General features: G+C 44.9%; 1 protein-coding gene across 3 annotated transcripts in view; it reads left to right on the top strand.

The window, feature by feature from the left end:
* Positions 1-19,130, top strand: part of LOC139050106 (ubiquitin-protein ligase E3C) — a 61,438-nt gene extending 42,308 nt beyond the window's left edge. For all 3 annotated transcript variants that reach the window (XM_070526319.1, XM_070526318.1, XM_070526317.1), the window contains exons 14-21: positions 3,625-3,697; positions 4,965-5,059; positions 6,429-6,636; positions 10,116-10,300; positions 11,455-11,640; positions 13,522-13,680; positions 14,987-15,244; positions 18,612-19,130. In XM_070526319.1, coding sequence (XP_070382420.1) covers positions 3,625-3,697; positions 4,965-5,059; positions 6,429-6,636; positions 10,116-10,300; positions 11,455-11,640; positions 13,522-13,680; positions 14,987-15,244; positions 18,612-18,782 — 1,335 coding nt within the window. In that variant the 3' untranslated portion in view covers positions 18,783-19,130. The remainder of the gene's footprint in view (positions 1-3,624; positions 3,698-4,964; positions 5,060-6,428; positions 6,637-10,115; positions 10,301-11,454; positions 11,641-13,521; positions 13,681-14,986; positions 15,245-18,611) is intronic.
* Positions 19,131-26,622: the final 7,492 nt, after the last annotated feature.

Genomic DNA, 26,622 nt, shown 5'->3' with positions numbered 1-26,622 from the left:
GGGATCACCACCAATTTGGAACCAAGCTGTACTTTTGGTGGCTGGCTCCCAACAAAGTGTCATTGGTTAGGCCTGCTGGCCTAGGAAGTATGCTTGCAGTAAGAATTCGCCGCCAGTCAGTTGGGAGGCAAGCAGGAATCAGTCAGGGAATGCTATCCATTAGTATGTTTGCACTAGGAGACCTCATCGGTTGTCTGCCGTGACATCATTACACACAACACAGACAGCTGTATAAGTGCTGCTTGAATTTGTGGGCAGTGGTCTGGCAGCTACTGTGAATGCCTGCCAAATTTGTGTGCTTGTTTACTGGGTGCTATGGTGAAAGCGTGTATGGTGCAAGTAGGCTGAAAGTGCCAACTGTGCAACACAGCCTGAATTGATGTCCTGCAGTTGCGGTCAAAATATCTGCGCTTCACGTTGATGCAGAGTTCACACTGAACTGTGTGATATAGCAGTTGAAGGCAGTGCATTCCCACGGCTTCTACGATCACAGAGTTTCAAGTTGATATTGTTTCCATGCATAAACTGCTCACCATGCTTTTTATGCCTTCGTGAGGGAACTTATGCCCTTCTACAGTAAAACTTAGGTGCAATACAAGTGCACAGTCAATGTTTTTATTTTTTGCTTAAATGCATTCTTCCAATATAAATGTCTACTCGTTAGTGCTCATGCCACGTGGCCTCCCTCTTGTCCATGTGTAATTTTTGCGCTGTAACTTCCGCATAAATATTTTGGTGAACAACAACAGAGAAAAATCCTGATGCGCACTTTTTGTACTAGTAGTGTTATAAAAAAAACAAAATTTTTTTGCTGTCTAAATAAAATTTTTCAGACTGCCCGATTATTCAGGTTTTTCCATCTTCTCCCTGTCAGAAAAAAAAAATGTGTTGGCAACTGTGTATAGGGGCCATGTTCCTGTAATTATTTCGTCCAGATGGCTTTATCCTGTGCTCCCAAAACGCTAAGTTATAAACCGCCATTGTTGTAGACCCCAAAGGCAGCCATTGTGGCATCGACCAGTTCTTTTTTAAGCAGGATTTGGGTACAGGCTAGTTGGTATTCCCTTGCAATCTTGACTTACAGCATGTACATAGGCAAAGGGACCGAAAGAATGATGAAAACAAGCGCTGCAAGCGACACGATGAGGTTTCTTTACCCTGTTGCTAGAAACAAACCTACAAAGATGTTCGCAACCAATGCAGTGAAGACTCATGGTTTGAAAGGTTAGGCATAAAAAACTCAGACGCAAGATGAACGAAATGTTCAACACAGATGCTGAGTAGCATTGTCTTCATTTTTGTCTGGGCCCAACTTTTCAAACTAAAAATTATTCTAACTTTCTCAGTTATTCTAAGTGAAGATTCATGTGCACACTTTCAAGTATTGTGGTCCTTAAATGGATAGACAACCAACCTTTATGGTACCTTTTTTTATTTTTTTGTTACTTCAATGGAAAGCTTACAGGTCAGAGTGTTGGATCATGCAGTGGTAATGTGAAAAATGCCATAGAACATCTTTTATCGGGTTGTTTTTATCTGCAGTGAGGATGCCGTCGTCCACTGAAAGCAATCTAGTAACAGTGATAGGTGAGCGCAGTAGCAATTATAAGCCAGCATTGGTGGGAAGCAGACAAGTGTGGTCGTAGCTGTGAGAAAGTATACTTTTTCTCAAATTTTCCGAAGTGTTAAATTATTTCTGCGTAATAGCCACATGCCTTTGTGGTTTCTTGTCAAACAGCTTTTGTGTTTTTTGGTTCTTTTGAGTTCTTTAAAAATGAAATGACGCTTTTACACATGATATGCAGTTCGGCATGTTGCCGTAGCCATGTGTGCGCTTTTGATTTTGAAAGTATGTCATCCCTCGAAGACCTGAGCAAAGTGAAATAAATAATCTTGGCTCACATGCATGCTCAGAATTTCACACGCATACAAGACCAGTCATGTGTGTCGCCATACACATTGAGGGACCCGAGCGCTGTTCATTAGCATGGACTTTTTATAGCAAAGCTACTAGTCCCTAGGGGGTCGGAATTTTTTGCAGTGTTGTCCTCAAGAAAAAAAAAAAAGCTTTCAGCGATTGAAGCAAGAAGTGCATACATCATTTAGTATCACGCGTGCAGCATACAGCACAACATTCATTTTAATAAAAAACAAGCATCCACACAACATAGCTGATGATAAGGCACTCCTGCAAACAATGCAAATCACGTAGCGCTCCCAACACACGTTTCCTGGTAAAGATTACTGCTGCACAAGTTGCTGCGGCGACGGCAGCTTGCAACGTGAGGCGTGATGTTGTTAGTCTTTCATATATAAAAGAACCAGCCTAGCACTGTGAGTAGGCAATACATAGTTAGGACTGCTGAGCAGCTATGAGGTTGTGTTGCTGTGGAGTTCCAGCACAGTGGAAGTCTGCACGTCCACATTCTCCTGAGGCCGAATAATGCACCACAGGAGGAATTGAGCAATGAAGCATTGCATAATCCCCTTCAGCGGTTGTAGTGGTGGTCTTCAACAGCTTCACTGGACATACACTTTCCAAGGGCCGGGATGGCGAGTCATTATCGTATACGTATTACGTATTATCATTATCGTTACTCGCTAACAATGTATAATCTCTTTTTACTCCTTTTTTTTGGTAATTCCCTGTACCCTCCCCTCACGCAATACTCCTTCGGGAGCCTGTGAGGTAAATGAATAAATAAAAATAAATAAATAAATAAAAGCATAATAATATATGAACTGCAATTTTAAGCAATAAGCATGTGGTACCCAACTCTTTATTGACAAGGCATATAAATACCCAAAAAAGAATGTTCATTTTCTGTGTAAATATGCAAAACACATCAAGGATAAGCATAGTCGAACAAAAAAGAAACAGTATTTTGCGAAAATTTTTTCAGCAATAGCGGGAAACCTTAAGCAGGAAACTGGAAGTGGGCTTCACCCCAAGCCACCTAAGGCTTTGTTTCCCATTTGTATAGACAGCTCGAATCATATGTGAACCATAGGTGCACATTTCATTTGCTTTACATCACATATGTGACATCACTGCAGCTGGATGTGTTGGATCAGCCTGTATTCTCTGACCTTGTTTTGACAAGACAGTGAGTCACGGGCCAACACTTCTTCCTCATCCAGTGTTCCTGCTCTAAGCCAACAAATTACGCTTGCTTCCGGTCATTTAGTGTTGGCGAAAGACATTTAGCTAGAAACTTCATACTCAGTACTGAAACTCGGCCCGAAAAAAGTTCGTTTTTGTTATGTTGCCTATAGGCAACACTTGTCAATAAAGGAGGGTTAATAACAACCGACTTACGCACAGTAAATTCATGTACTAGTACATCCAAAGTAGCAACGCTTCAACGCCACTTCGCGCCACTTACTGATTTTTGAGACTTCTTTGCCTGTTTAAAATTATAATTCCTACTTAAACCACGAACAGCAGGCTGGGTTCTATCACTCTAAATCATGGCTATTTCATTCCCATCAACATCTCTCAACACATTCTGGCCACTTGTCGGTCCCTTTAAGTGATCGCAGTGCTGTTTCTCCATTACTCTTCACAATTTTCGTATGAATTTTTCATTCTTGTGTCACTTAAGCTCAGCTCTCTTCTTACAGGTGCCAGGTTGGAACCTGGAAATTCAACGGCTACCAACATGCGGTGCCGCAGCACTGACTAGAAAACAGCTTGGTATGTTACTCTAGTACCTGCTTACACTTTAATTACAGCCTAATGTATTTAGGTGTGAGCCCATCTTTTTTTTTCATCAGCATTGTAGACAGAAGAATGCCATTTACACACCTACCGCGATAACTTAGTCGCTATGGTGTTACTCTGCTGTACTCAGTCTTGGGTTCGATGTGGAGGCGAATTGCAAAAACACCCATGTAATTAGATTAGGTGCACTTTAAAGAATCCTAATTGGTCAAAATTGATTCTGAGCTCTCACTATGATGTGCCTCGTAATCAGATTGTGGTTTTAGTTTGTAAAACCCCAGAATTTAATTTTAAGGCTCTCCTTCAATATATTGTTTATTTCATTCTAAGTGAATTGTCATTCTGCGATTCTTAAAGCAAGCAGAGCTCCTGGCATGCCAAACTCTATATTGTCTTGTGTTATAGCCTCACCATTTTCGTCATTCTTGTTATCTAGTATGTTTATCTAACACATGCCACGGGTTGGGAAAGACTGGTGTATCAAGTTACGTACTGTGCTGATTGGTCTTGTTATTGTCACGTACCTACTGTGGTGACTTAGCGGCTATGTTGTTGCGCTGCTAAGTACGAGGTCATGGTATTGAATCCCGGCTACGATGGCCAGACTTCCGGAATTCCGCACAGGGCGGTATTCTTGAGCAATTACTTAAGCGATAGGTACTGCCGTCACATTCATGAGATTTTACGCGACTCTGCATTGAACTTGTTCAAATATGCGGCCGGGGCGTTTCCGGGACTCTGCGCAGATAGCGAGCTTGGTACAACTGCCAGAAACACTGGTGGCCGTATACGACAATGCATCTGGTGCCGAGTTGCGAGAAATTTTGCACAAGTGATATTAACTCCGAAAGTGATCATGGTCATGCAGGAATTGAACCCGTAGCAACCTTAAAAAAAATGTGCTTTGCTGCCATTTCATGATGGTGATGACCCAGTGTCTGATGGCTCTTACCGTAGGCTGTTTGCAAGTGCTGCAAATGCAGGTTTTGGTTTTGTATCCGATTGTCACGCACAGGCAATTTTTGGACCCATATTTTTTTTTTTTCGGAAGAAAGTTGCATGTTATGTTCGTTTAGACATAGTTAAATATGGTTAAACTGATGAAAAAGTTTAACCATTTTAGCCGAAGTGAAATATTGCTGCATTTGGCCTTTAAGCACTCTTTCGTAGAGACGGCTTCTGTGTTGCAACTTCATGTACTGAATGTAAGACACTTGTCATGCCCCTTATGGCTTTTCAGAGGAAGGTGGGCCACCACTCACGACCACCGAGCTTCGCAGTGCAGCGATCCTCCAGGAGATGCCCTTTGCTGTGCCGTTTCCTATACGTGTTAGGGTGAGTGGGGTTCAACTACAGCAGTAGCCATTGCTCACCTCCGAACGACCCAGACGAGATAAGTAGAATAGAATTCCGATTCAGATTCGATTTGGAATACTCATTTGAGATTTTTGAACATTCATTTATGTTCAAATAAAATTGAATCCCGTTAATGCAACTTCGTTTGATTTGACTTTTTGCTTAACTCGAATACAGTCAATGTTATATTTTTTGGACTGCCTAGGGACTGCTAAAACGGCCGTAAAATTAGGCAGTTCGAAAAAACGAGCACATGCCTTTAACTGTTCTTATGGGCTCAAGTCGTCACTGCCATGTCCGAAATAGTTTTAAATGCCTGCCAGTACAATTATTAGGTGCCTCGGTGCTTCTACCGTGACAGGAGACAGCGACTGAGCACATGCATGATTAAGAAATACATTTTATGTCCCTTGACAATGGCCTCTTCGCACTCACATTGCACATGCTCAACTGCATAACACAGTTATGTTGCTACAAAGCTGGCTTTCGAGAACTGGCATTATGCAATGCTTTAGGCATCACGGGGCTCTTACTGTGATAGGAGACTGCATGTGCGTGCATGTGTATTGAAGGAATAAATTTTTTGTCCTGTGACAGTGGTTAGTATGCACGCCCGCATGACACCACTGTAATATGGCCATGTTACATCTCCCTTTAACAACTCGTATTAAAAAAAAAAACATCGACAATCCATTCATTATCTTTTGCTTGGCGCTCTTTGGCTAGCCCTCGTGCTAATAAAATCCATAAATGATCGTCATATCGGAAAGTATCTTGTATGCAGGTCCATTGTAACGGGTGTGCATTGGTATTTAGTATGTGCTGTAGATCTCAAGAGGCTATTTGCAAGCCCAGATTATACAGTAAAAAATGAAGTACGCCCAATATTGTCAATAGTGTTATTTTGATAAAACTTACTATTGCTACATGCTATTCGAAGAAGATGATGTGGACACTTGGATTTAGTGGGACGTACCCATAAAGGCCTCTGGCTGATCTGAGGACGACGACGTGCCTTGCTTGATGTTGTCTGGCTGCCGTGTTGGCCAGTGCTTGCTCCCCCTTGTAAATACACCGTGCAAATAATTTATGTACTGTGCTTCCATGTAACAATATTCCAAAAAGCACACTCCCACACACAAGCACCCAGAACTGACCCTCCCCCCTCTGGACATTTATGTGCAGGTATTTGTGAGTTTCTTTTTTTTTTGTGTGTGTGTATGAGTGTGTGTGTATGTACTTGAGCTTTTGCCAAGATTAACTGCCAGCTAGCCCAGCTACAGGTTCTAATAATGTTGTTGTACTTACTGTAGTTGTCATTCCAACTTTTATGACGCTTATTTCGCAGGTGCTGCAGAGCCTCATAGCACGCGACAAGTCAGAGAACAATCGTGAGCAGTCCCACTTTCTCCTGGGCCCCCAGATAGAGGTCATGGTGCGGCGGGACTACATCTACGAGGACGCCTTCGAGAAACTCTCGGGCGAGCCCAACCTCAGGTTGCGACTGCGTGTTCAGCTCGTCAATGTGGCGGGTCTTGAGGAAGCAGGCATTGACGGTGAGAAGGAGGCAGTGGCTTCCCACAAAAGTTAAACAGTGACGTGACAAAGTGCCATATTTACTCGTTTAAGGCCTCCACTTCTTCTTCCTTGTTCTTTTTACAGTGTGCGAGCCTTACACAAGGCATTCTTGTAGCTACTCACTGAGGCCTCAAACTATGCTCAGATTCACATCACATTTATGCATTTAATCACATTTATGCAGTCAACCTCATCGTTTTTCTGTGCCCTCGCCATTCGGCTAGCTCGCTTCATCAGTGCTCTCCTAAATTCATAGAAACACATCAAGGTGTTCTCAAAGGGGATAGACTTTTCAGTTTCTACACGAAAGCCTACATCATTTTGATCGACGTTTGTTTAATGTGTTTCTAATATGAATTTACGATATTTATTAAATTCTAATGTGGCCCAAATGTAATGTGCACCCAATTTTCGCGGGCTTAAATATGGAAGTGCTCCTGAATGTATTATGCACTTGAATATAACACTTGCCTGATTTATAAAATAAAAATATAGCATGTCCCCACGTTTGCAATCAGTAAAAAAACAAGACATGTAAAATTTACCTTCACTGAAGGGAAACTTTCTTTAAATGAGCATTCGTTATGAAAGTGGTGCGTCGTCCTCGCCATTTGCACTTTGTTGGCCACAGATACGAAGCATACAGAGGCGATATTCTCGAGCAATCACTTTTAGAGATCCTGCTATCTTTTTCACGAGACACTGCATCGGACTTGTCAAGGTATGTGTCCGACAGTGTTTCTGACGCTGTGTGCAGACAGCGAGCTCGGCACAGCGCAAGAAAAACTGGCAGCCAGTTAAGCCGGTGCATCCGGTGCTGGGTCATGTGAAATCTTGCGAGTATGTTAGCATCTCTTAAAGTTATTGGCCGATCATTCCACTCAAGATCATAGTTCAGCGCAGAATGAACCGATGGCAACCTTCACAAAATGTGCTCTGTTGCTGTCTTGTGATGGTGACGACACTGCATCTGACATCTCTGATGGTAGGCTGTTACCAACTCCGCAAATGCGGTTTTGGTTTCATGCCTGATTGCAATGTGCAGGCCATTTTCAGACCCATTTCCTCAGACAAAAGGTGCGCATTATATTAGGGTAAATACAGTACTTCTTGGCCAGACCCTGTGTTCATCCATTGCCCGCGCAAATGGTCGGCACGCCACGGTCAAACCCGACTATATCGGACTCGTTTACATCGAATTACCCCGTATATTGAACCATTTCTGAACACCATAATGTTACAGTGAGAATATATAGCAAAAAGTATGGTTAAATCGAACAAAAATAGCAGCCTCTCTTGCTATATCGAATTTCAAGCAATGTAAAACTGCTCCAGAAGTTGGCTCTCCCACGTAGCGGCTGGGCCTGCTGTTGACACCCCCCTCTCACACAAAGTGGTTTAGCCCAACTGGGCACGTGCGGTACTGCTCTCGCTCCCTCAGACAGCCAACCCCTAGAAAAAGTGGTTCTACCCACCTCTCTCTCTCTCTCTCACACACAGCCATGTGTGTCTGCTTGTGATTGCCCCAACTGCTTCAGTGTTCAGCATTCAGCCTAGTGGCTATGGTGTTGGGCTGCTAAGCACGAGGTTGCGGGGTCAAATCCCGGCCACGGTGGCCATATTTCGATAGGAGTAAAATGTGAAAACACCCGTGTGCTTAAAATTTAGGTGCACGTTAACAAACCCCAGACAATCTAAATTTCTGGAGTCTCCCATTATGGTGAGCCTCGTACAGTATAATCCCGTTACAACAAACTTCGCGGGACCACTGAATTTAATTCGTTAATTTGAATTATTGTAGTACTGAAAAACCAATATTTTCACGTCAGTAATGTAGTACAACGATGAAAATGACATACCTTTGCAGCAGATGTGCGTGTTCGTACGTAAATAATAAACAAGAATGCTGGACACTGTTTAACTACAATTTATTGCTTGAAGAAGTCTGTAATCTTTTTCTGGTGAGTAGACGGCAAGCGCTGCAGGACGAATGCCTCTACATCCTCGAACTTCCTCTGAACGTCACCGGGGACATCTTTAAGCCCCTGAGGAATGATCGCATCTTTTCTAGAAGAACTTGTGGGGTTCTCACCCATGCTCTTGGGACAAAGGAACGACAACACAATAGTGCAAACAATCACAAGGGCATTTATTGCACCTTTCATAGATCAATGCCTGCTAGCCGAGTTGCTATCCACAAAACATGCCGATGGGCCCGCGACAAATCGCGGAAAGTCCGACTTACCGCTGCGACCGGATAGCGAGCGAATATGTTCGCCCTATGCTGGGCACCAATGCCTGGTCGTTCGTGCGTACGGTCACGCGAACTGTGGTGCGTTCGAACGATCATGTTCGTCCATTCCAGGGTAGGCTTGCAGAAGGCTTGCAGAAGGCAGTAGGCTTGCAGGGTAGTCTCGCAGAAGCATGAATCGGCGCATGCACAGAACGTCCGCGCCGCTTGCCGACCCCGAGCGAAAAAGGAAGGGCCTTCTCCTTTTTGCGTCTAAGTAACCCCGCCGTTAGGTGGCGTTAGCAGAGCAACACTTGCGCCATCTCTCGTACAACCCTGCAAACATGCCGACTGCCGAGTAAAGCCACGCGGCAAAGCCGGAAAACAGGAGACTGGAGCTGTGTGAGAAAACGACATATCAGGAGACGCGTGAGAGTCGCGCATCCCCACAATACATAAATTTAGTCATTGACACCCGAGGAAGCAGTGAAGATTATGTCCAATAGCCTGACTGACTGCTGTTGAAGCAGTGTTCAGGTCCGCTGGCATGCGTATGCCATGTTCGTCTGTGTGCTTGAACTCGCACGTGGAGAGAAAACTCGAGACTACGTGAACGTGTATGCGTCAACACATATTCGATATGGTCTGTGTGCCTTCTGGTGGCAAATTGGTCCATTCTTTGCACATGCATTCGCGCTTTCCAAAATTTATGCTGTGTTCGCTCCATTCCATTGCGTTGCTTTTTTTTTTTATCGGTTTTCCCGACCGATGAACTTTGTAATGGCTGAGACCTCGTGCCATTAAAATGCTGCCTGCGTTAAGGCACTGACCACTCCTGGTGTTTCACCAAATACTATAAAAAGTCGAACAGTAGATATTCGATTCGCGTATCAAAATATTTGAACATCCACTGTCTGATTCAGTGATAATCGAGTATTCGCACTCCCCTAAAATGTTGTCTTGACAATTGCAGATATTGCCTCAGATCATGCATGTTTTTGTTTCTTTATGTAATACTCACTGGAACAAAACATGCACCACCAAATTTTGGATTTACTTCGTTGTACCTGACAATCCGTTGCATTTGTGTTTGTTATATTCAGGTTCAACTGTATGCCATTAACTCGTTGGTGTGAAGATTTGACTTTTAGTATGAGTACGACTCACTCTTGATTATAGCGTGCCATGTGAGGACCTCTCAGTATTAGGCCCATTGACACTTCTCAGGGGGCGGTTTGCTACGGGAGTTCCTTGCTGAGCTGATGAAGACGGCCTTTGATGCAAACCGGGGCCTCTTTCGGTGCACGCACGATCGGCGTCTCTACCCGAACCCAGCTGTCGGGCAGTTGCCAGACTATGCTGACGGGCGGGCGGCACGCCACTACTCCTTTGTTGGCCGTCTTCTCGGCAAGGTGGGCACTTCTTTTGAAGTTTATTATCACAACATAAAGATCCGTAGGTGTCTTAGTACACGAGTGCTACAGGAAGAAGTCCCAAAGTAAATCTCAAAGGAGGGGGGAGGGGGCTCCTATCAGTATGCCTTTAGTTGATTACAGGGCAGGTGCATGTAAAAATTAAACGTAGGCATGGGTGAATGGTGGATTTTCAGTTTGAAGTGATTCAAACTGAATACTGATTTGGGGAGGAATATCTTCTAATCGAATATCGAAAAAAGGTTGTGCAGAAAAATAGCTGCAAACTCGTATGCATATGAACGACTGCAAATTGGAATTAATGACTTGTTCTGTAGAAGAATGAGACCATAATTTAGCACAGTAGAACTAGTTAACTGAACATAACAATACAAAGAGGTTAATGAATAGCAAAGCATGATGCAACTGCCTTTGTGCTCATAGGAAGTCAATGCGAAGAACACAGAAGTAAGACAATGCACAAATTAAAAATGTTGACTATTGCAATGACGAGAGGAAGTGTAAACAGAAGATACTGGCATACCAATGCTTTTATTTTAATTAGACATCTTGATTGCACATAAGATGTCTCAGTGTTCATACTATGACCAAAGACTGTGTGCACACGTGTATCAGGAACGCATGCTGGACCCATTACAGTGCCCCTTTCTACTCTTTGCTTGTGTCGTTGCATTCCAAATATGCTTCACCACTTAACACAGCTGTATTGCAGCAAAACTAATTTAGGTAATCGATAATTTACATTTGGAAAAGTAGAAGTGTAAAGTCAAAAAGTCTTGAGCGCATTCACTAGGCGTGAACGTGCCCAAGACACTCATTGCATTTTCTTTGGTGTGTCCACGACAGGCATCATGTAGATTAAGTCAAGCATGGGCTTCCAGTTAAGATACATTCCTGAGTACCGGGGTTAGAATCAGTCTGGTTACCGCTTGCTCAGGAGTACAACACCATTGCTACTACGCACCATATCACGTTGATCTGTTGACAAAAGGAAACTATATTGTTAATCGGTAATGTAGTGACAAAGCTTAGGAGGTTTTTAGGAATAGCTGCGTGGGTGCAGTTTTCCTAGGACAGGGGCACTTGAACAGCATTGGGCTCTTCAACACTGATGACGCTGCTCCACTGTACAGGCTCTCTACGAGGGAATGCTGGTCGAGCTGCCGATGGCACACTTCTTCCTAGCCAAGTTGGTGGCTTCTGGGCGTGGCGACCTCGGCCTACACCACTTGGCATCCCTTGAGCCGCTCGTCTACCGCAACCTCTTCTTCCTCAAAAGCTACAAGGGTGATGTGGCCGACCTGGGGCTGGACTTCACTGTGAGTGCGTCCTGTTGCTCGCAGTTACAAGCTGCTAGATTGGGCGTGTAAGTCTGATTTGAAGTGGTTCGGGCTCAAGAGAAAGGAACATTACGGGACAGGTTGCATTATTGCCAATCGCTGATCCTCGTGTGTCAATTGCATTGTGTGTTGTCATGCCTACAGACAGCAAATGTGCTGATTTCCTAGCTGAGGCATGAAAGCACCAGCGCAATACCGTGTAACATTGTTTAAATGAAGTTGCATCTGACACCAAAGTGCCTTCATTATGCTGGTAAATCCCAATAAAGTGAACTTCAATATACAGTCAAACCCACTTATAACATTATTCAAGTGCCACAAAAATTCCATTGTTATAACTGAGTTGCATGAAAAAAAAATCGGAATGGAGGATGGCATAGCTGCTTAAGAAAACTGTAATGGCGGGGAGGCCAGTTCTTCTCACCACCACCTTCCGCCATCCAGCTTGTGATTGTGTTGACTCGTTTGACTGTTTAACTCTGCTTCCTGCGCGTTCTGATCACACGTGAATGCATTGCATTGCATTAACAACTGCAAAGAGAGGTGGATTAACAACTGCAAATGGGCGGCAAGTGACATATGAGCTCTGCCAAGGCATCGCTTTGGTGGCCCCCAAAAGGCACCTTTTAAAGAATGTGAGAAGGTTGCCGCGGCAGCATCTCAGCTTGAAAAATCCAGAAGAAACGCTGGGACGTGATCGCCACAAGCATGTCGCCACCTACTTCCCACTGGCTTGCACAAGAAAACCAACACAAGAAGCTGTGCTTGCTTTACGCAAAGCTTGCCGACATCCTTCTCCAAGGCATCCAGGTGCTCTACATTGTGAAGTGGAAGGTCCCTCACGAAAACAAGCCCAAGAGGGACTGAATCATCTACAGGACCTCTCGCAAGGACAATGTTGAGGTAGCCTGCCATACCACGTCAGCGCTGCTGTCGTGGCCATCACTGTCGCTATCCAATGCAAGCATGTTCGCGACGATCGCCTCGGCAGTTAGAAGCACTTCATTTCCAAATCTATAGCAGTGTGCCTTCTTTTCACTTGCAACGTTGTGCATTGCTGATGATCAGCGGGCGGATCAGCCATCTTCCATTTCGGCGGCAAGTCAAATGAGGCTGAGAAACAACGAGGCCAAGAATGAGTTCGATGCAACGAACAAAGACAAGCGCATGTGATTTAATCGGTTTGCAGAATTGTGCAGAATGAGGGCCATAGAATAAAGAACTAACTGTGAGGGCCCAGCAAGCAATCTGGGAGCAGCGCTGTCAGCGCAGTTGGAGAGGTTCATTCGTGTTTCGGAGGGTGGTGTGGCACAGAGCTCTGGGTGCAGCCCATTTGTGTTCTGAGGGATAGTAAGGCAACAGGAGAGATCTGCGCGAAGCTGCCGTGCATCTCTCATGGAGAGAAGTGTGAGAGACGACCTATGTCCGAGACATAGGTCGTCCTTACACAATAGGTCTGTTGGCTGTTGGCGTTGCCGCGAAGCTGTCCGAATTACCGAACATGTCCAGATTAGCGGTATCCGATTTATTGGTTGGCGGCTGTATTGAAATTGTGTATAAACAAACTTTGTTATATTGCGCTTCTAAATGCAAGGTGTTTTGTGGACAAGAAATTATAAGAAGTTAAATATTTTGTTATATCGAGAATTTTTTTATATTGAGTTACGATGGCATTATGCATATGATGAACAGGTAAAGAAATCGTTGAGATTCGCGCAGGCAAACACAAACGTGTGTTTTACACGGCCTTTGGTGTCCTTTTAAGGAAATCGTTGTTGTGGCATTCTTTTTTTTTTTTTTGCATGCAGTTGACGTGTGTAGAGTTTCATGTGTGCAACATGTGTGCTGGTGTTCTTCCAGGTGGTGACAAGTCAGCTGGGCAACAGCACGGTGGAGGAGCTGAAGCCCAACGGCGCCACTATTCCAGTGACAGCCGCAAACCGCATTGAATACATGCACCTGCTTGCAGACCACTTGCTCAACGCTCAGCTGCGTCAGCAGTGCCTCGCATTCCGGCAGGTAGGCACTAGTGAGCGTGCACCTAACGCACACACCGCATAAAAGAATGTGTCGCTGGGCTGGTCGGTATGTACTCGCAGGTTTTTAGCAAGCACACGCTTTCCATGAAAAGGAAAGAGAGCTTCCTTACTTTATGTGCACGGTGTCTGCTTCCAATAAAAAAAATTTCGTAGTGAGTAGTGCCTGTCCTCTGTCTGACTGATATGGTACATAAAAACCGCAAGATGTGCTTGTGCAAGACATATTTGCATGTTTTTAAGAAACACGCACTTTGCTCATGGACGAAAGGGAAACAGCCAAAAGGTAGGCGCTACTCACAACTTAAGTTTATTAAGAGCAAACAGCATGGCCATAAACAATTTTTTGTGCGAAGTACACACTTATTAAAACCTGTGAGCATTTCTTGCATAAGCACATTTTACATTATGTTACAGCCTATTATGTGGCTTGGTCAAGATTGTGTCACTACCATTGCACTCTATTCGACGAGCACTATTGCTTTCTGTGTGCTGCATAGTACAAATTCAATGTCTGTCAGAATGTGAAAAGTGTTCTGAGTAAGCGAATTTTTAATCACGTGAAAGGGAGGATAATCCTGGAAATGAAGTGCAAGAATTCATGGCACACATTAGCTTAATGTCCTTATTTTACGAGATATGGCACTGTCAAAGTAGTCATCCGTTACTGCTTATTGTTGACTAACTTCACTACGTTTGCTATTGATTTTGTTCACTCGTGGTGTAAGTGAGCTGCAAGTTTGCTCAAAAGCAGTGCATACCTTGGCGGGCAGGAAATGTACCTGCACAACATTGTAAACAAATTATCACAACCATTGTGGAAGTGCTTGCTTTGGAAGTTCAAGACATTCAGAGTCGTGTTCCCAGCCGACTTTGCACAGCATTTCAGTATCTTTCAGTATCAGTGCCGCAGTGGTTGTGAAAGGTACCTGCTGCAGTGGCTAGGTAGCTATGGCATCATGCCTCTGAGCACTAGGCTGCAAGCTCAATTCCTGGCAGAGGGCGATGCATGTTGATGAGGGCGCAATGCAAACAGGCTCGTGTGCTTAGTTTTAGGTGCGCATTAATTAAAGAATGACAGGGGGTCAAAATTAATCCGGAGCCCAATAGTACTATAGTGTCACGCATAGCACCAGTTTTGCAACGGGGCATTAAACTCAATGAATGAATGCATGAGAATGCTGGGCAGTGTGTGCGTTGCCTACCATGAGGAGCGCACCTGCATCGCCGGTTGGGATGGTGCACAAGCGCTGACTCCTGAATGATGCGCCCATGGCGTGCGCGTGCAGGGCTTGGAGGAGCTCCTGCCAGGCCACTGGCTGCGCCTGTTCGCACCGCACGAGCTCCAGGTGCTGATATCGGGCGCCCAGAGCCCGGTCGACCTGGAGGACCTGCGCGAGCACACCCATTACGAAGGTGGCTACAGCGCTACGCACCCCGTCGTCCAGGCCTTCTGGCGCGTCCTGGCGAGCTTCGACGAGCGCCAACGGCGCCTTCTCCTCAAGTTCGTCACGAGTTGCTCGCGGCCACCCCTGCTGGGATTCAAGGTGCGTGCACCATGTAGCACGTGCACGTCCTTTGCGCCTTTATAGACGAGCCACGTGCTTTATACAGAGAAAAAAGAAAGAGTGGAAGCGGATGGGGGAGAGCGTCGTGCAAATTTGCCGCGATTCTCCCGATTTAAAAATCTTTGACAGATGACAAATCAGGCCGAACCTAATAACCTGATAATGAAACAGTGCCTCCTCTTTACCGGAACCGTCAACCCGCACAGCTCCAGCGATGGCTATGCGTGAGTGCTGGTCAAGTCACGTGATGCGCAGTCCACGTTTTCATCTATTGCGAAGACTGGCGCATGCAGCGGCACTATTTTTTCCGCTCCAGTCACAGCATATAAAACAGGTTTTATAGGTGGTCGGAATCTGTGCAGTGCTGCATGTCACATGCACTGTGGGGACCCTCGTGCTCTTTACGACCCACCTGTTGTAAAGATGGGGAAGTCCTTCTACGTTTTGCAATAAAACCTCGTTAAACCATACTTGCTTAAACAGTAGTTGTGTTTTAAAAGTCGAATCTCCGACTCAGTGGCCATTGAACAGAATGCGTTTTGTGGCTGCACAAACCGCGCCAGCTTATTGCATACGTATTGCTTAACACATAGTGTTTCAACTTTTCGTTGCGAAATCACGGCGGCACGTCTGCCCGGCAGAACAACGAGCCTCAGATCGTTAGGCCTCCAAGTGCAAATGCAGAGGGTGCTTGGAAGTGTGAAGCCACGTCAATAAAAATATCATTTCAGCGCCATGCCAGAAGTGGAGCCTTGTGGCCCGTGTTGGGGTGTCGTGCAAGCTAGGACAAAAACGTAGTGCTCAGCATAGAAGAAAAATTGGACATTGTTCGTACTGCCGAACGTGGCATGAAGAAGTCGATGCTCACACGCGAGAGGGATCTACTGTTGACTACGGTGTGTGGCATTTGGAACGCGAAAAAGAAGTTGGTCAGCAATGCTGCTGCGACCACGAAAGTATGTCGGCTACGACTTTTCACCATCGTTGCCTCTGTTATTGCCGAAGTGTCGCCTAACTACAGTGATGAGGACGAGACGGAAAGCGCAAGTATGGGCGATTGAGGCCCGACAGTTGCAGATCCTGTGCGTTACTTCAGCCTCATGTGGGTGTTTTCCGAGGAGAGGGGGCTGACGAAAAAGCTGGCTCGTAGCTTGAGTGAGTTTGAGGCCGCCATTGTCACTGCCAGCCCGCTGCTGCATCAAATGAAAATAAGACTTTTACCGCGTGAAGTGAATCAGTACTGCTTCTTTTCTGCCCTTTCATCACACTCTCTCATAGTTCTGTTTTTGACAAGTAAGTGGGCGATCTCATGCTATTTCGGTTAAGCAGTACTACAGTTTAGTACGTACTTTTTCAAAGTTCCCCCCAACTCCGGTTTAACGACATTTCACTGTACAACTGGCAAGTAAAACGTAATAAGCAATAAAAGATTACCATATAACACAGGTCCAGTGTTAAACTGAGACCGTAATTCTTATTTTGTACAAGAAAACGTCAGGGTAAAGGTCATTTGATTCTATTCAGCAGATATTCTATTGAAAAAAAAAATATTTTTCATACCTTCATATACTGGAACTGAGCTGTCATCATTGGTGGCTTGCTAATTTAGAGTTGTTTTTAATAAAAGTAGACTGTACTCTATAGCTTGATTTCTATGTACTTAAGTTACCGATAGCTTGCTGTACATTCCTGTTGTGCAATGCTAGGAGATTCTGAAATGTGCTGCGTCGTGTTTTCATGCCGAAAATTTGTAGGCATTAAATATTTTGAACAATTTTCTGATATTCTATATTCGATTCATTTAGTTCGAACTCCACTATTCGGTATTCGCACACCCTTAACATAAAGTTTTGCTGTCCAGTTTTTCTACAAGACACAGACGTGCTTTCCTATCTTTACGGTGGTTGGGTTATCGTAGTCCAATCTCTACGACAGACGAAAGCACAGACTGCACATTATGTGACTCAATCACCACTCTGTACGTAGCCATCGTTGGTGCTGTCCATGTGGGCAAATACGATATTTCAGACTCCTGATTATTCAAACCTTTTAGCAGTCGCAGTCGAGCCCCAATTATCGATTGGCGACTGTAGATCTGCATCGATTCAGCACCACACTAACTTTAGTCACTGATGCCTGATGAAGCAGCACTGATTAGACCTAAAAGCCTAGGCAGTGTGACTGTGATGAAAATTTGACGCTGGTCGACGTGTCAATGGGCCGCAAGCGTTTGTGGAATGCTTGCCGCTAACATGATCGCACGGGTAGCTGATCGGTGATCGGCCCGAAGATCACACATACAATTTAGATCGATGGCTGTTGAAGTGGCGTTTAGTTCATCACCGCATATGCAACCCGATCTGCATGCTTTCCGGTGGGTACAACATCGGCACGAACTTCGCACTTTCCCCAAAATACACGTTGCTTTTGTTGCCATTCTCTCTGTCCACACCACATTATCATTCCAATTGGTCCTGTCAGCCTGTACCCGCAGAAGTGGTAATGTTTTGTGAATTGTGGTGTCTGGGCACTGCATGCACGATTCCCACATTGGGCCAATGTTGGTGAGCTTGTGCAGTAGAGCAGAGGTGCGTGCAGTCCGCGACGTCAGCCAGGGTGGCCCATCTGCTCTCGCACATTTTGCCCCACAAATAACAAAGGGAGGCACTCACTTGCACGACATGAGCGCGAGGGGCCCCGGAGTGCATGTGATGTGCGACATTGCGCAGATCTTTATGCACGTCAAATGTTCCCAATACTTGAAAAATCTAGTAGTAAATATTCAATTCGTGAAACTAATTATTTAAATGTTCACTATTCGGTTCAGTGATATTCGACTATTGGCACATCCCGACTATAGTCTAGAGAGACCTCTCATGCTTCAGTCACAAGTGCAAAATAGTGCGTCGTGTATGAAAGAAAGATGTAGTTATGCATTGTGTAATTACGTGTAACGCTGTCTCATATTTTATGACAAAACATATGACATGATTATTACATGAAAGGCGTCACAGACATACGCCTAAATAATGCCACCGAATGATCAGAGGGATGCATTTCTGCGACCAGCGGCAACGTCACACTGCTTGCACTTGCAACCTCAACATGGCATGACACATAGTGGAAGCATTAAAGTGCACAAATAATGTGATTTGACATAACCTTATATCAACAAGTTGTAATTGACGAAGTAGTTAATACATAGAAAGTGTTACTGATCCACACTGTGAAAGCTGCAGTGTAAACCTACTACAACTGTGTGCACTACTTTCATAGCTTCCGCTGTGTTGCCTGCCATGTGCGAAACAGACTGTAACCGTTGTGTGTTCGTTATGCCTCACACCAGGACCTGGTACCTCAATTCTGCATTCACTCGGCCGGCCCGGAGCCGGGGCGCCTTCCCACTGCGTCAACGTGCATGAACCTGCTCAAGCTACCTGAGATCACCGATGAGGCACAGCTGCGTGAAAAGCTGCTCTACGCCATCGAGTCGGGTGCTGGCTTTGAGCTCAGCTAACAGCAACAGGCGCCACTCCAAGTCGTGAGAAGAGGTGTTGAACAAACAGCGTGTTCAGGTTGTGCCGGGGCGCTTAGTGGCTTGCCACTGTGTTCCACTGCAGCTTGCGAATGGCTTGCCGGTGGTTTGCCAGTGGCTTGCCAGTGCTCGCTACGCAGACGTACCTCGTGGAGGTTGCAAAGCAGCATTCCAATGCCAGCGGCGCCTCCCTGCTTGTGATATAAAGGGGGGGCCAGAAGTTGGGGGTGTGGCCTCTGAAACCAAACTACGAACTGACAGCTACAAAAAGCGCACATTTTACCGCCAGCCAATGATGTATAAAAGAAATAAAGATTTATGAACTGCGTAGCTTGCTACTCTTCTTTAAAACGTATTCATGGCATACTAGAGTCAAACCTCGTTATAACGAACTCGCATTGGCCATACAAGTACCTTCATCATAAGCAATATTTGTTATAAGCATAGAGGCAGGTATAGGCAAAAAAACAACAATGATCATGTTTATCCAGAAGAAACGCTAGCAAGGTGCTTCAAACGGACCAGCAACAGGCCTGCGGTTATCGAACGGACCAGCAACAGGTCTGCGGATATTGAACGGACCAGCAACAGGCCTGCGGAAGTTGATGGCCCATCGCCATCGTTTCTTTGTCAATATGAAGCACGGGAGCAATAATAAATACCATATTTTTCTGCATATAACCCGCATCCTTACATAACGTACATCTCGAATTACAGCATCTAGGAAAGAAAGAAAAGATATCTACGGACATAACCTGTAGAAATGAATGCACACAACAATGCTAAAATCTTTATAAAAAATAGTCTCATGCATATCTGCCAACTTCTGAACTGCATAATTTGTAAAGTTCCCCTGTATGCAGGGGATGGCGAAAGGAAAGGCAGTAGATTGGTTGGTAACAACTTTATTTACAGTCCTGCAGAGCTTTCGCCGACGGGGCCTTAGGTCTCCCACGTGGGGACATCGAGGTGTTGCCTTGCTGCCACCTCGCGGGCCTGCTGGACGGCCCAGAGTTGGTCACCGAGGCTGGGGCTGCGTAAGGCAGCGGCCCACCGCAGTGGAAGGGTTCCGGAGTTAGCACCGTGCGGGTTTTTCTTACAGTCTCAGAGCATGCGAGTTAAAGTGGCTATATCAGTGTGGCCGACCTTGCATATATTTGTTGGGTACCATGTGCCGGGGTAGAGCCTGTGGTATTGTGCCGGGTTAGGATACGTGAGCGTCTGCAGTTGTCTGAGGGCCACCGCCTGCGCCCTGCCCAGCTTGTCGCTGGGCGGAGGGAAGGTTCGGTGAGCCAGGCAGAGGGCCTTGGTAATTTCGTTGTAGTTGGTCAAGCAGTCTTTGGTACTGTCCCACGGACGACGATTGCCGGCGCAGTTGGCGAGCTCGCGGATCTTGACTTGTGCCGTCTCATTTCGGTAGCGATATGTCTTCGACGCTTCTCCCATGTGTGCCGGGAACAACTGGGTTCTGGTTTGAAAATCTACCTCCCGCTGGACTTGTCGATTGCTCAGGGCTCGGGCCACTCTCCGTGAGATCCATCCTTTGGCGAAGTTTCTGACCGCTTGTCGCGAGTCACAGAGAACCGTGGTGCACGTCGAATCCATGAGGGTGAGTGCCACCGCCGCTTCCTCCGCTTCTTCAGCGCGCTCGCACACTACACTTGCCGTTATGGCTGCGAACTTGCGATTTCGCCGGGGCAGTGCTCCGAGGAGGCACATCATGTCACAATGCGCGCCTCACCGCGGATATTTCTCTCTCTCTCACTCCCTAGTCACTAATGCGCATGGCCACTAGTAGCACCGAGCCACAGGTGTTCCGCCGCTGTGCTGCGCCTTTCCACCGTCGCCGTTTGGTATGACGTCGCACGCATTCCTCGTCGTTGCGCTCGACTCCGCTCGCTTTGCCAGCTGCGTCGCATGCCTAATAACATGTCAGAGGATTCAAAAAGAGAGCTTGCGTGCGTCGTAACCACAGTTGAGGTGGCAGCATGGACAGTGACAGTTCTGATAAGCAGGAGGAGGCCTGTAATCGACATCGGAACGAGATGAAGAGGAAACAAATTACCCAGGAAACAGATTCACAGCGCGCCAAACGACTGGCTAGACAACCAGCTAGACCACCAGACTAACCTGGACTTGCAATCAAGATTAACCGAGTATAACCATGCTATGCCTTAGCTTTCGCTACGTATATCCTGGCATAGGTGAGCTAAGCCACTGCCAATTTTTGTTAAGCTTTCCTTGAGCATATGTCTTTTCGGGGATGCGCACTTCAGTAACAAGGATTTTACCTCAGTGCAGCATGCCAAGCAACAGCAATCTTAGAATGGCGTATAATCACAAGCGTCACAGTGTTTCTAAATAAGTGACCATTTGAGCAACTTAGCTGTTGCCAATTTTACCTGCTTCTAGAACTTGTTGGTATAAACTTGCTCGAGGCAAGTATCCCCTTTGCATCCTTTCACCATCAGAACGGTTGCAGAGGAAGGTACAGTACAGCGATTGACGTGCAAAAAAATTTCGCAAACAATTTTTCGAAATACTTGACACAACATTGGTTAAATTGCAAAACAAGCCCAAATTCGTGAACAATAAAATTCAGGAGTGTTGGCAGGTATGGTCTCGTGGATGCATGGCTCTTCCACAAGGTATCTTTGGCCAGTGGCTCTGTTTCCTACCTCTTCCGATGCTGGTAATCTGCTAGGCTCTAAAGGACTGCTGTCGAGCGAAGCTCTTGTGATCTGTATTATGGTTTGCCGGGACTGCATGCAGTATTCTCCAACTTCTAATAGCAGAAATGCATAATGGCGGTCTAAAAAGAGGAGGAGTATGGGCAACATGAAAGAGGGGAGAGGGAGCTTCAACACAGGGTAGGGTTCACCAGCAGATAATGAAACATTTGATGGCGAAGAACTTGGCCTGAAGGTGTGGCTTCACATCAGCACCGCATGCTGCCATGAAGGCACACCTATAATTTACATCCTGACTTTACTGTTAAATTTTTGTTTCATTTTTGGTGCGGGCTACATGAACAAAACTATGGTACATGATTGCGTATCTGTGGCCTTGCATCGCCACAGATACGCAATCATGCGATTGGTGTTAGCACGTAGGATTCACAAGTTGGCTATCGTGAGCCAGCTTGTGAATTTAGAGAAAAACTATTGAGTTAGTTTTTGTCAGCGGCTATTGAGTCAATAGCCGCTGACGAAAACAAAAATGTGTGTGCATGCAGTATGCGACATTTCAAGTGCTATTGAGTTTCGCCACCGGCAGGTTTTTTGGAGACGGGAAGGCCCACACGTGGATCTGGACTCTGTTACTATGGCCATTAGTCTAGCCTGTGCGTTTGATGTCATACTTGGTCGCTGATAATGTCTATGGGTGAAAGCGTAATGACGGCAAGCTTCCCATGATGCCTTGCCACTGGCCACTCTGCTGTCTGCACTGCTTAGACTGCTAGGCCTATCCAGCACCATTTGTCAGGAGTCTGCAACCAAAGTTGCAGTTTCGTGCCGTTCAGTCTGATGAAAACTTCTTTCATGGCCACTGTGTTTGCGGCATTGTGCAGGCAGTTCATGCCCAAAATGTCTTGCAGAATCCGAAATTTAGATCATTAGTATTATTCTAGCGCTAGGGGTAGGTGGTGCTTCCAAAGGGAAGTCCAAAAAATCAAGCATTTGAAAAAACCGTTTGCAGCTGTATTCAACATTTTTGTTACGAGAATATGTATTTTGAGGCACATGCAAACAAACATTCTCTTTGCTATAGTTGATATTGAGTTGAATACCACATTTTCGGTTTCGTAGGAGTAGAATACTCCATTGAAATAATACATAGCCAACCAAATGTTATGTTTACTTTGTTATATCTGATAATCTGCTATATCCAGGCTGCTGAGCACGAGGTCGCGGGATCGAATCCTGGCCACGGCGGCTGCATTTCGATGGGGGCGAAATGCGAAAACACCCGTGTACTTAGATTTAGGTGCACATTAAAGAACCCCAGGTGGTCAAAATTTCCAAAGTCCTCCACCACGGCGTGCCTCATAATCAGAAAGTGGTTTTGGCACGTAAAACCCCATATATTATTATTATATCTGCTATATCCACATTTGTTAAATTAAGGTTTCACCATATAACAAATATATATAACAAATTGTTGGATATAACGTAGTAAACGTAGCATGCAGTAAATTTAACATTTTGTTGGTCATGCTTTATTTCAATGAGTATTCTGCTAGAATACTAGTAAATAGAGTATTCCCTGGTTATCTGGATTTCATGCTACCGAAAAAAATGTCCAAATTAACCAAACGTCATGTTATTGAGTTACTAAGAAAACAATAAGCAAATTCTTACTAGGTCTATATGCCATTAGTATTTTCTATGCAAATTGCAAGCTCTGCTTCTGTCTTGTACATCATCAACACAAAAGCTGTAAATGGTATTCTCCCGTGTGTCGTGACTGATAAGAGCTCATGGTAATGAAAGCTGTCCAACTTCCTTCACAACGTGATAGCAGTACAAAGTTCACATCTTCGCCCAAGTAGACATTTTTTCCACTGCTGCGCATAGGTTGGCAGAATAAATGAACTCACTTACACTCGCTGAACCTTTTCCTTGACCTGTGCACTCCCACTTATCAACACTTACTCACACCCTTTAATACTGGCTCTCTCATACTCACACTGGCAACAAGTAACGCTCATATTCATGTCAACTCGTGCTCACCGGCACTTACCTTCAGACTTACGTCCGCACACTTTCGCCAGTAGTCGCTCACATTCGTACTCGGATCCACTCAAACTCACCGTTGCCGACTGTCGGTGATGCTTGCGTCGACCTTCACTCATCTGCATACTTATGTCCACAATCACCGGCACTCGACCCTGTTCATACCTATGTCCGATCACTCCTTTTATCACTTAATCATACTCTGTCTCCAAAATGTGTGAAAGTGTCATGAAGCAAACGTGAGCCAACATACTCAAGAGTGAATATGCCAATCTATGCTACTGCGTGCACATCCCGATTATATTTTCATCAGTGAGCTGGTTTTGACGGCAGCATGCAGACTTATGTAGAATTGCTTTTCGTTGTCATTGGCTTCTGCAGTGTTTTTGACATCACACGTCTTGCACTTCATCAAAACAACACCGGCGCTCACTGCAAATGCTGCAGCTGAATTCGCAGTCGCCATCATCTCGACCCTCTACACCTTCAGGGCCACTCTGTCCTGGAGGTATGTGGCCACGTATGGCGTTGAGCGCACCAAAGAAGCACACGTCATTGTTGCCATTCCCATACGGTTCCCACTGATGACTATGGCAACCTGGACTCTGCTGCTTGGTTATGACGCCACCCATGCCACTTTTGCTCCTTCCAGCGCAAATTTACAGTTTAACACATTTACAGCACTCCGCACACTCCGGGGATCGTCTAAAACTAACCGGTGCTTGGCAAAATATGTGTGCTTGACAACATATTGTAGCACAAAGGCACAATCACAAAGAAGACGCACAGGTACATGTCGCAGGTGCTGTGTGTTAAAAAAAAATTAACGGGTTGCACATGCCGAATCTACGATCTGATTATGAGGCACATCATAATGGTGGACTCCGGAAATTTTGACCACCTGGGGTTCTTTAACGTGCACCTGAATGTAAGTACACAGGTGTTTTGCATTTCGCACTCATCGAAATGCGGCTGTCGTGGCCGGGATTTTTTGTGATTGCGCATACACACGATATGTCGTTAGCCAAACACCAACTTGCTCAACCACAAGTCCTCCTGCAAAGTAGGTATGAGTGAACTAGTTTTATTCCAATAAATAATGCATACACTTGTTGAGAACACAGGTTGACTCCAAATTATCCAATTTTCCAAAATTTTGTTGCTCTTGGAGAAAAGTGAGAATGCAGGATCGAAGATAATTTGGTTACAACAAAACGAAAATTTGTTCACATGGTAGCTGAGAGTATGTGTCCTGGTAGCAAAAGTGTCGAGTGATCAGAGAGAGCAAGTTGAAACAGCACATTCGGCATGTGCACGTGTGTTTTTGCTAATCTGATGAACCTATGCAATTGTACCAATCGAACGGTGGTGTATTGGAGAGGGTGCAAGGCACGTATTTGCAATCTTTCAGCATCCCATGTGCGAACATATCGGCACAGCAAGCGCCCCGCGGGGCATTGAAATTGACAGGAGACCCTTTTCTGACTTTAACGTTACAGACGTTACAGTTGCATTCCTTGCATTTTTTTGACAAGGCACATATGCTGTCTCATATATATATATATATATATATATATATATATATATATATATATATATATATATATATATACACACACACACACACACACACACACACACACACACACACACACACACACACACACACACACACACACACACACACACACACACACACACACATAGTGTTTCAGCAAAAACTTTCAATCTTTTTGAAAGGATGCCTGTGGCAGATAGCTCAATTCTAGTTTATCAGCCGTTCTACTCGAAGCGGCGGACACTACTTGCATGCAAAATTGAAATGTAAAATCGACTAATTAACAAGATTGCACTCATTAGCTTTTAAACTAATTATCTTATGACTCATATTGCAATATTACTTCTGTGCATCAGTGCATGAAACAATGTTTTGTTTACAAATTAACTGGAATTCCAATGCATTTTTCCGCAAAGTTCGGGAATTTATACCTCGAAACTGGAAATATAGCTTGATTTGATTTGATCTTGAAAATTAGTTCCAATGCCTTGTGAACTCCACGGCTAGAATTTGTAAATTGCAATATGGGCCCTAATGTGATTAGTTAGGAACCTAATTAGCAAATCTTTATTAATTACTGAATTTCGCACCTCAATTTTTTTGTGCAAGTATTGTCCTCCGCTTCGAGTAGACCATCTCATGAACTAGAATTGTGATATCTGCCACAGGCAACTTTTAAAGATTTTATAAACGCGTTAAGTAATATAACAATATTGGATGTAACGAATGTATTTTGTGTTGAATGTGCTTCAATATAAGAAGGTCCGATTGCATTGTAACCAAATGATTACAGGCCAAAGCATCTGCAGAAAAAAATTCGAAGTCCAGTGTAATCCAGATGAACCCCTATAGCGACGACAGAGAATGGGCCTCATTTGACCTAGTTTCTCCTAACAATACCTGTGACCAAATGTTACGGCCACTATTGCTGTAAGGGTTCTTTGATATGCTCTCTCCACAATCACTGCCCTCTATCTACAGTGTGACTTCACAGACGTGTGTCTAGGAAACGCAGAGCACATTCCGCAAGATTTCTTCAGCTGCTCAAGCCAATTTTCTGACGGTGCGTGGCCTCAGAATTGAGAAGGCCCGTGTTTTGTCACAACCGACAAGCCTTCCTTTGCGATATTTGTTGGTGCAATCATTTCAAGTTCAGTTCTTGCAGTTTGCTATTGCTGTCAATTAGCGGTGTTGTTGTCGGCAATGTGTGCAAACTTGTAATTGGAAGGTGCTGCAGTTCTAATAATTATTTTCGTAATTTGTTAACATATTCAAAAAAAAAAAGTTACAGAACTCATCTTGCAATGAATGTTGACGTTAATGATTAGCATTGAAGCAATGTAGAGACACACCATTTCCAACACAGAGACGTATCGTGTGAAAGGGATGTATGCAGCTTGGCTCCTTTCCCGCGCTTCTCTCTTAGGGTGCCTATTCCCTCTGGACACAGTGAACCATCTAGTCATGCCACTGCAATGTCTACGCGTGATGTGTGTTAATATATAATGCGGGTTCAATTCAGCCTAGC

Source organism: Dermacentor albipictus, chromosome 9 (genome assembly GCF_038994185.2).
Source record: "Dermacentor albipictus isolate Rhodes 1998 colony chromosome 9, USDA_Dalb.pri_finalv2, whole genome shotgun sequence".
Taxonomy (NCBI): Eukaryota; Metazoa; Arthropoda; class Arachnida; order Ixodida; family Ixodidae; genus Dermacentor; species Dermacentor albipictus.
This window is presented reverse-complemented; position numbering and strand designations above follow the sequence as displayed.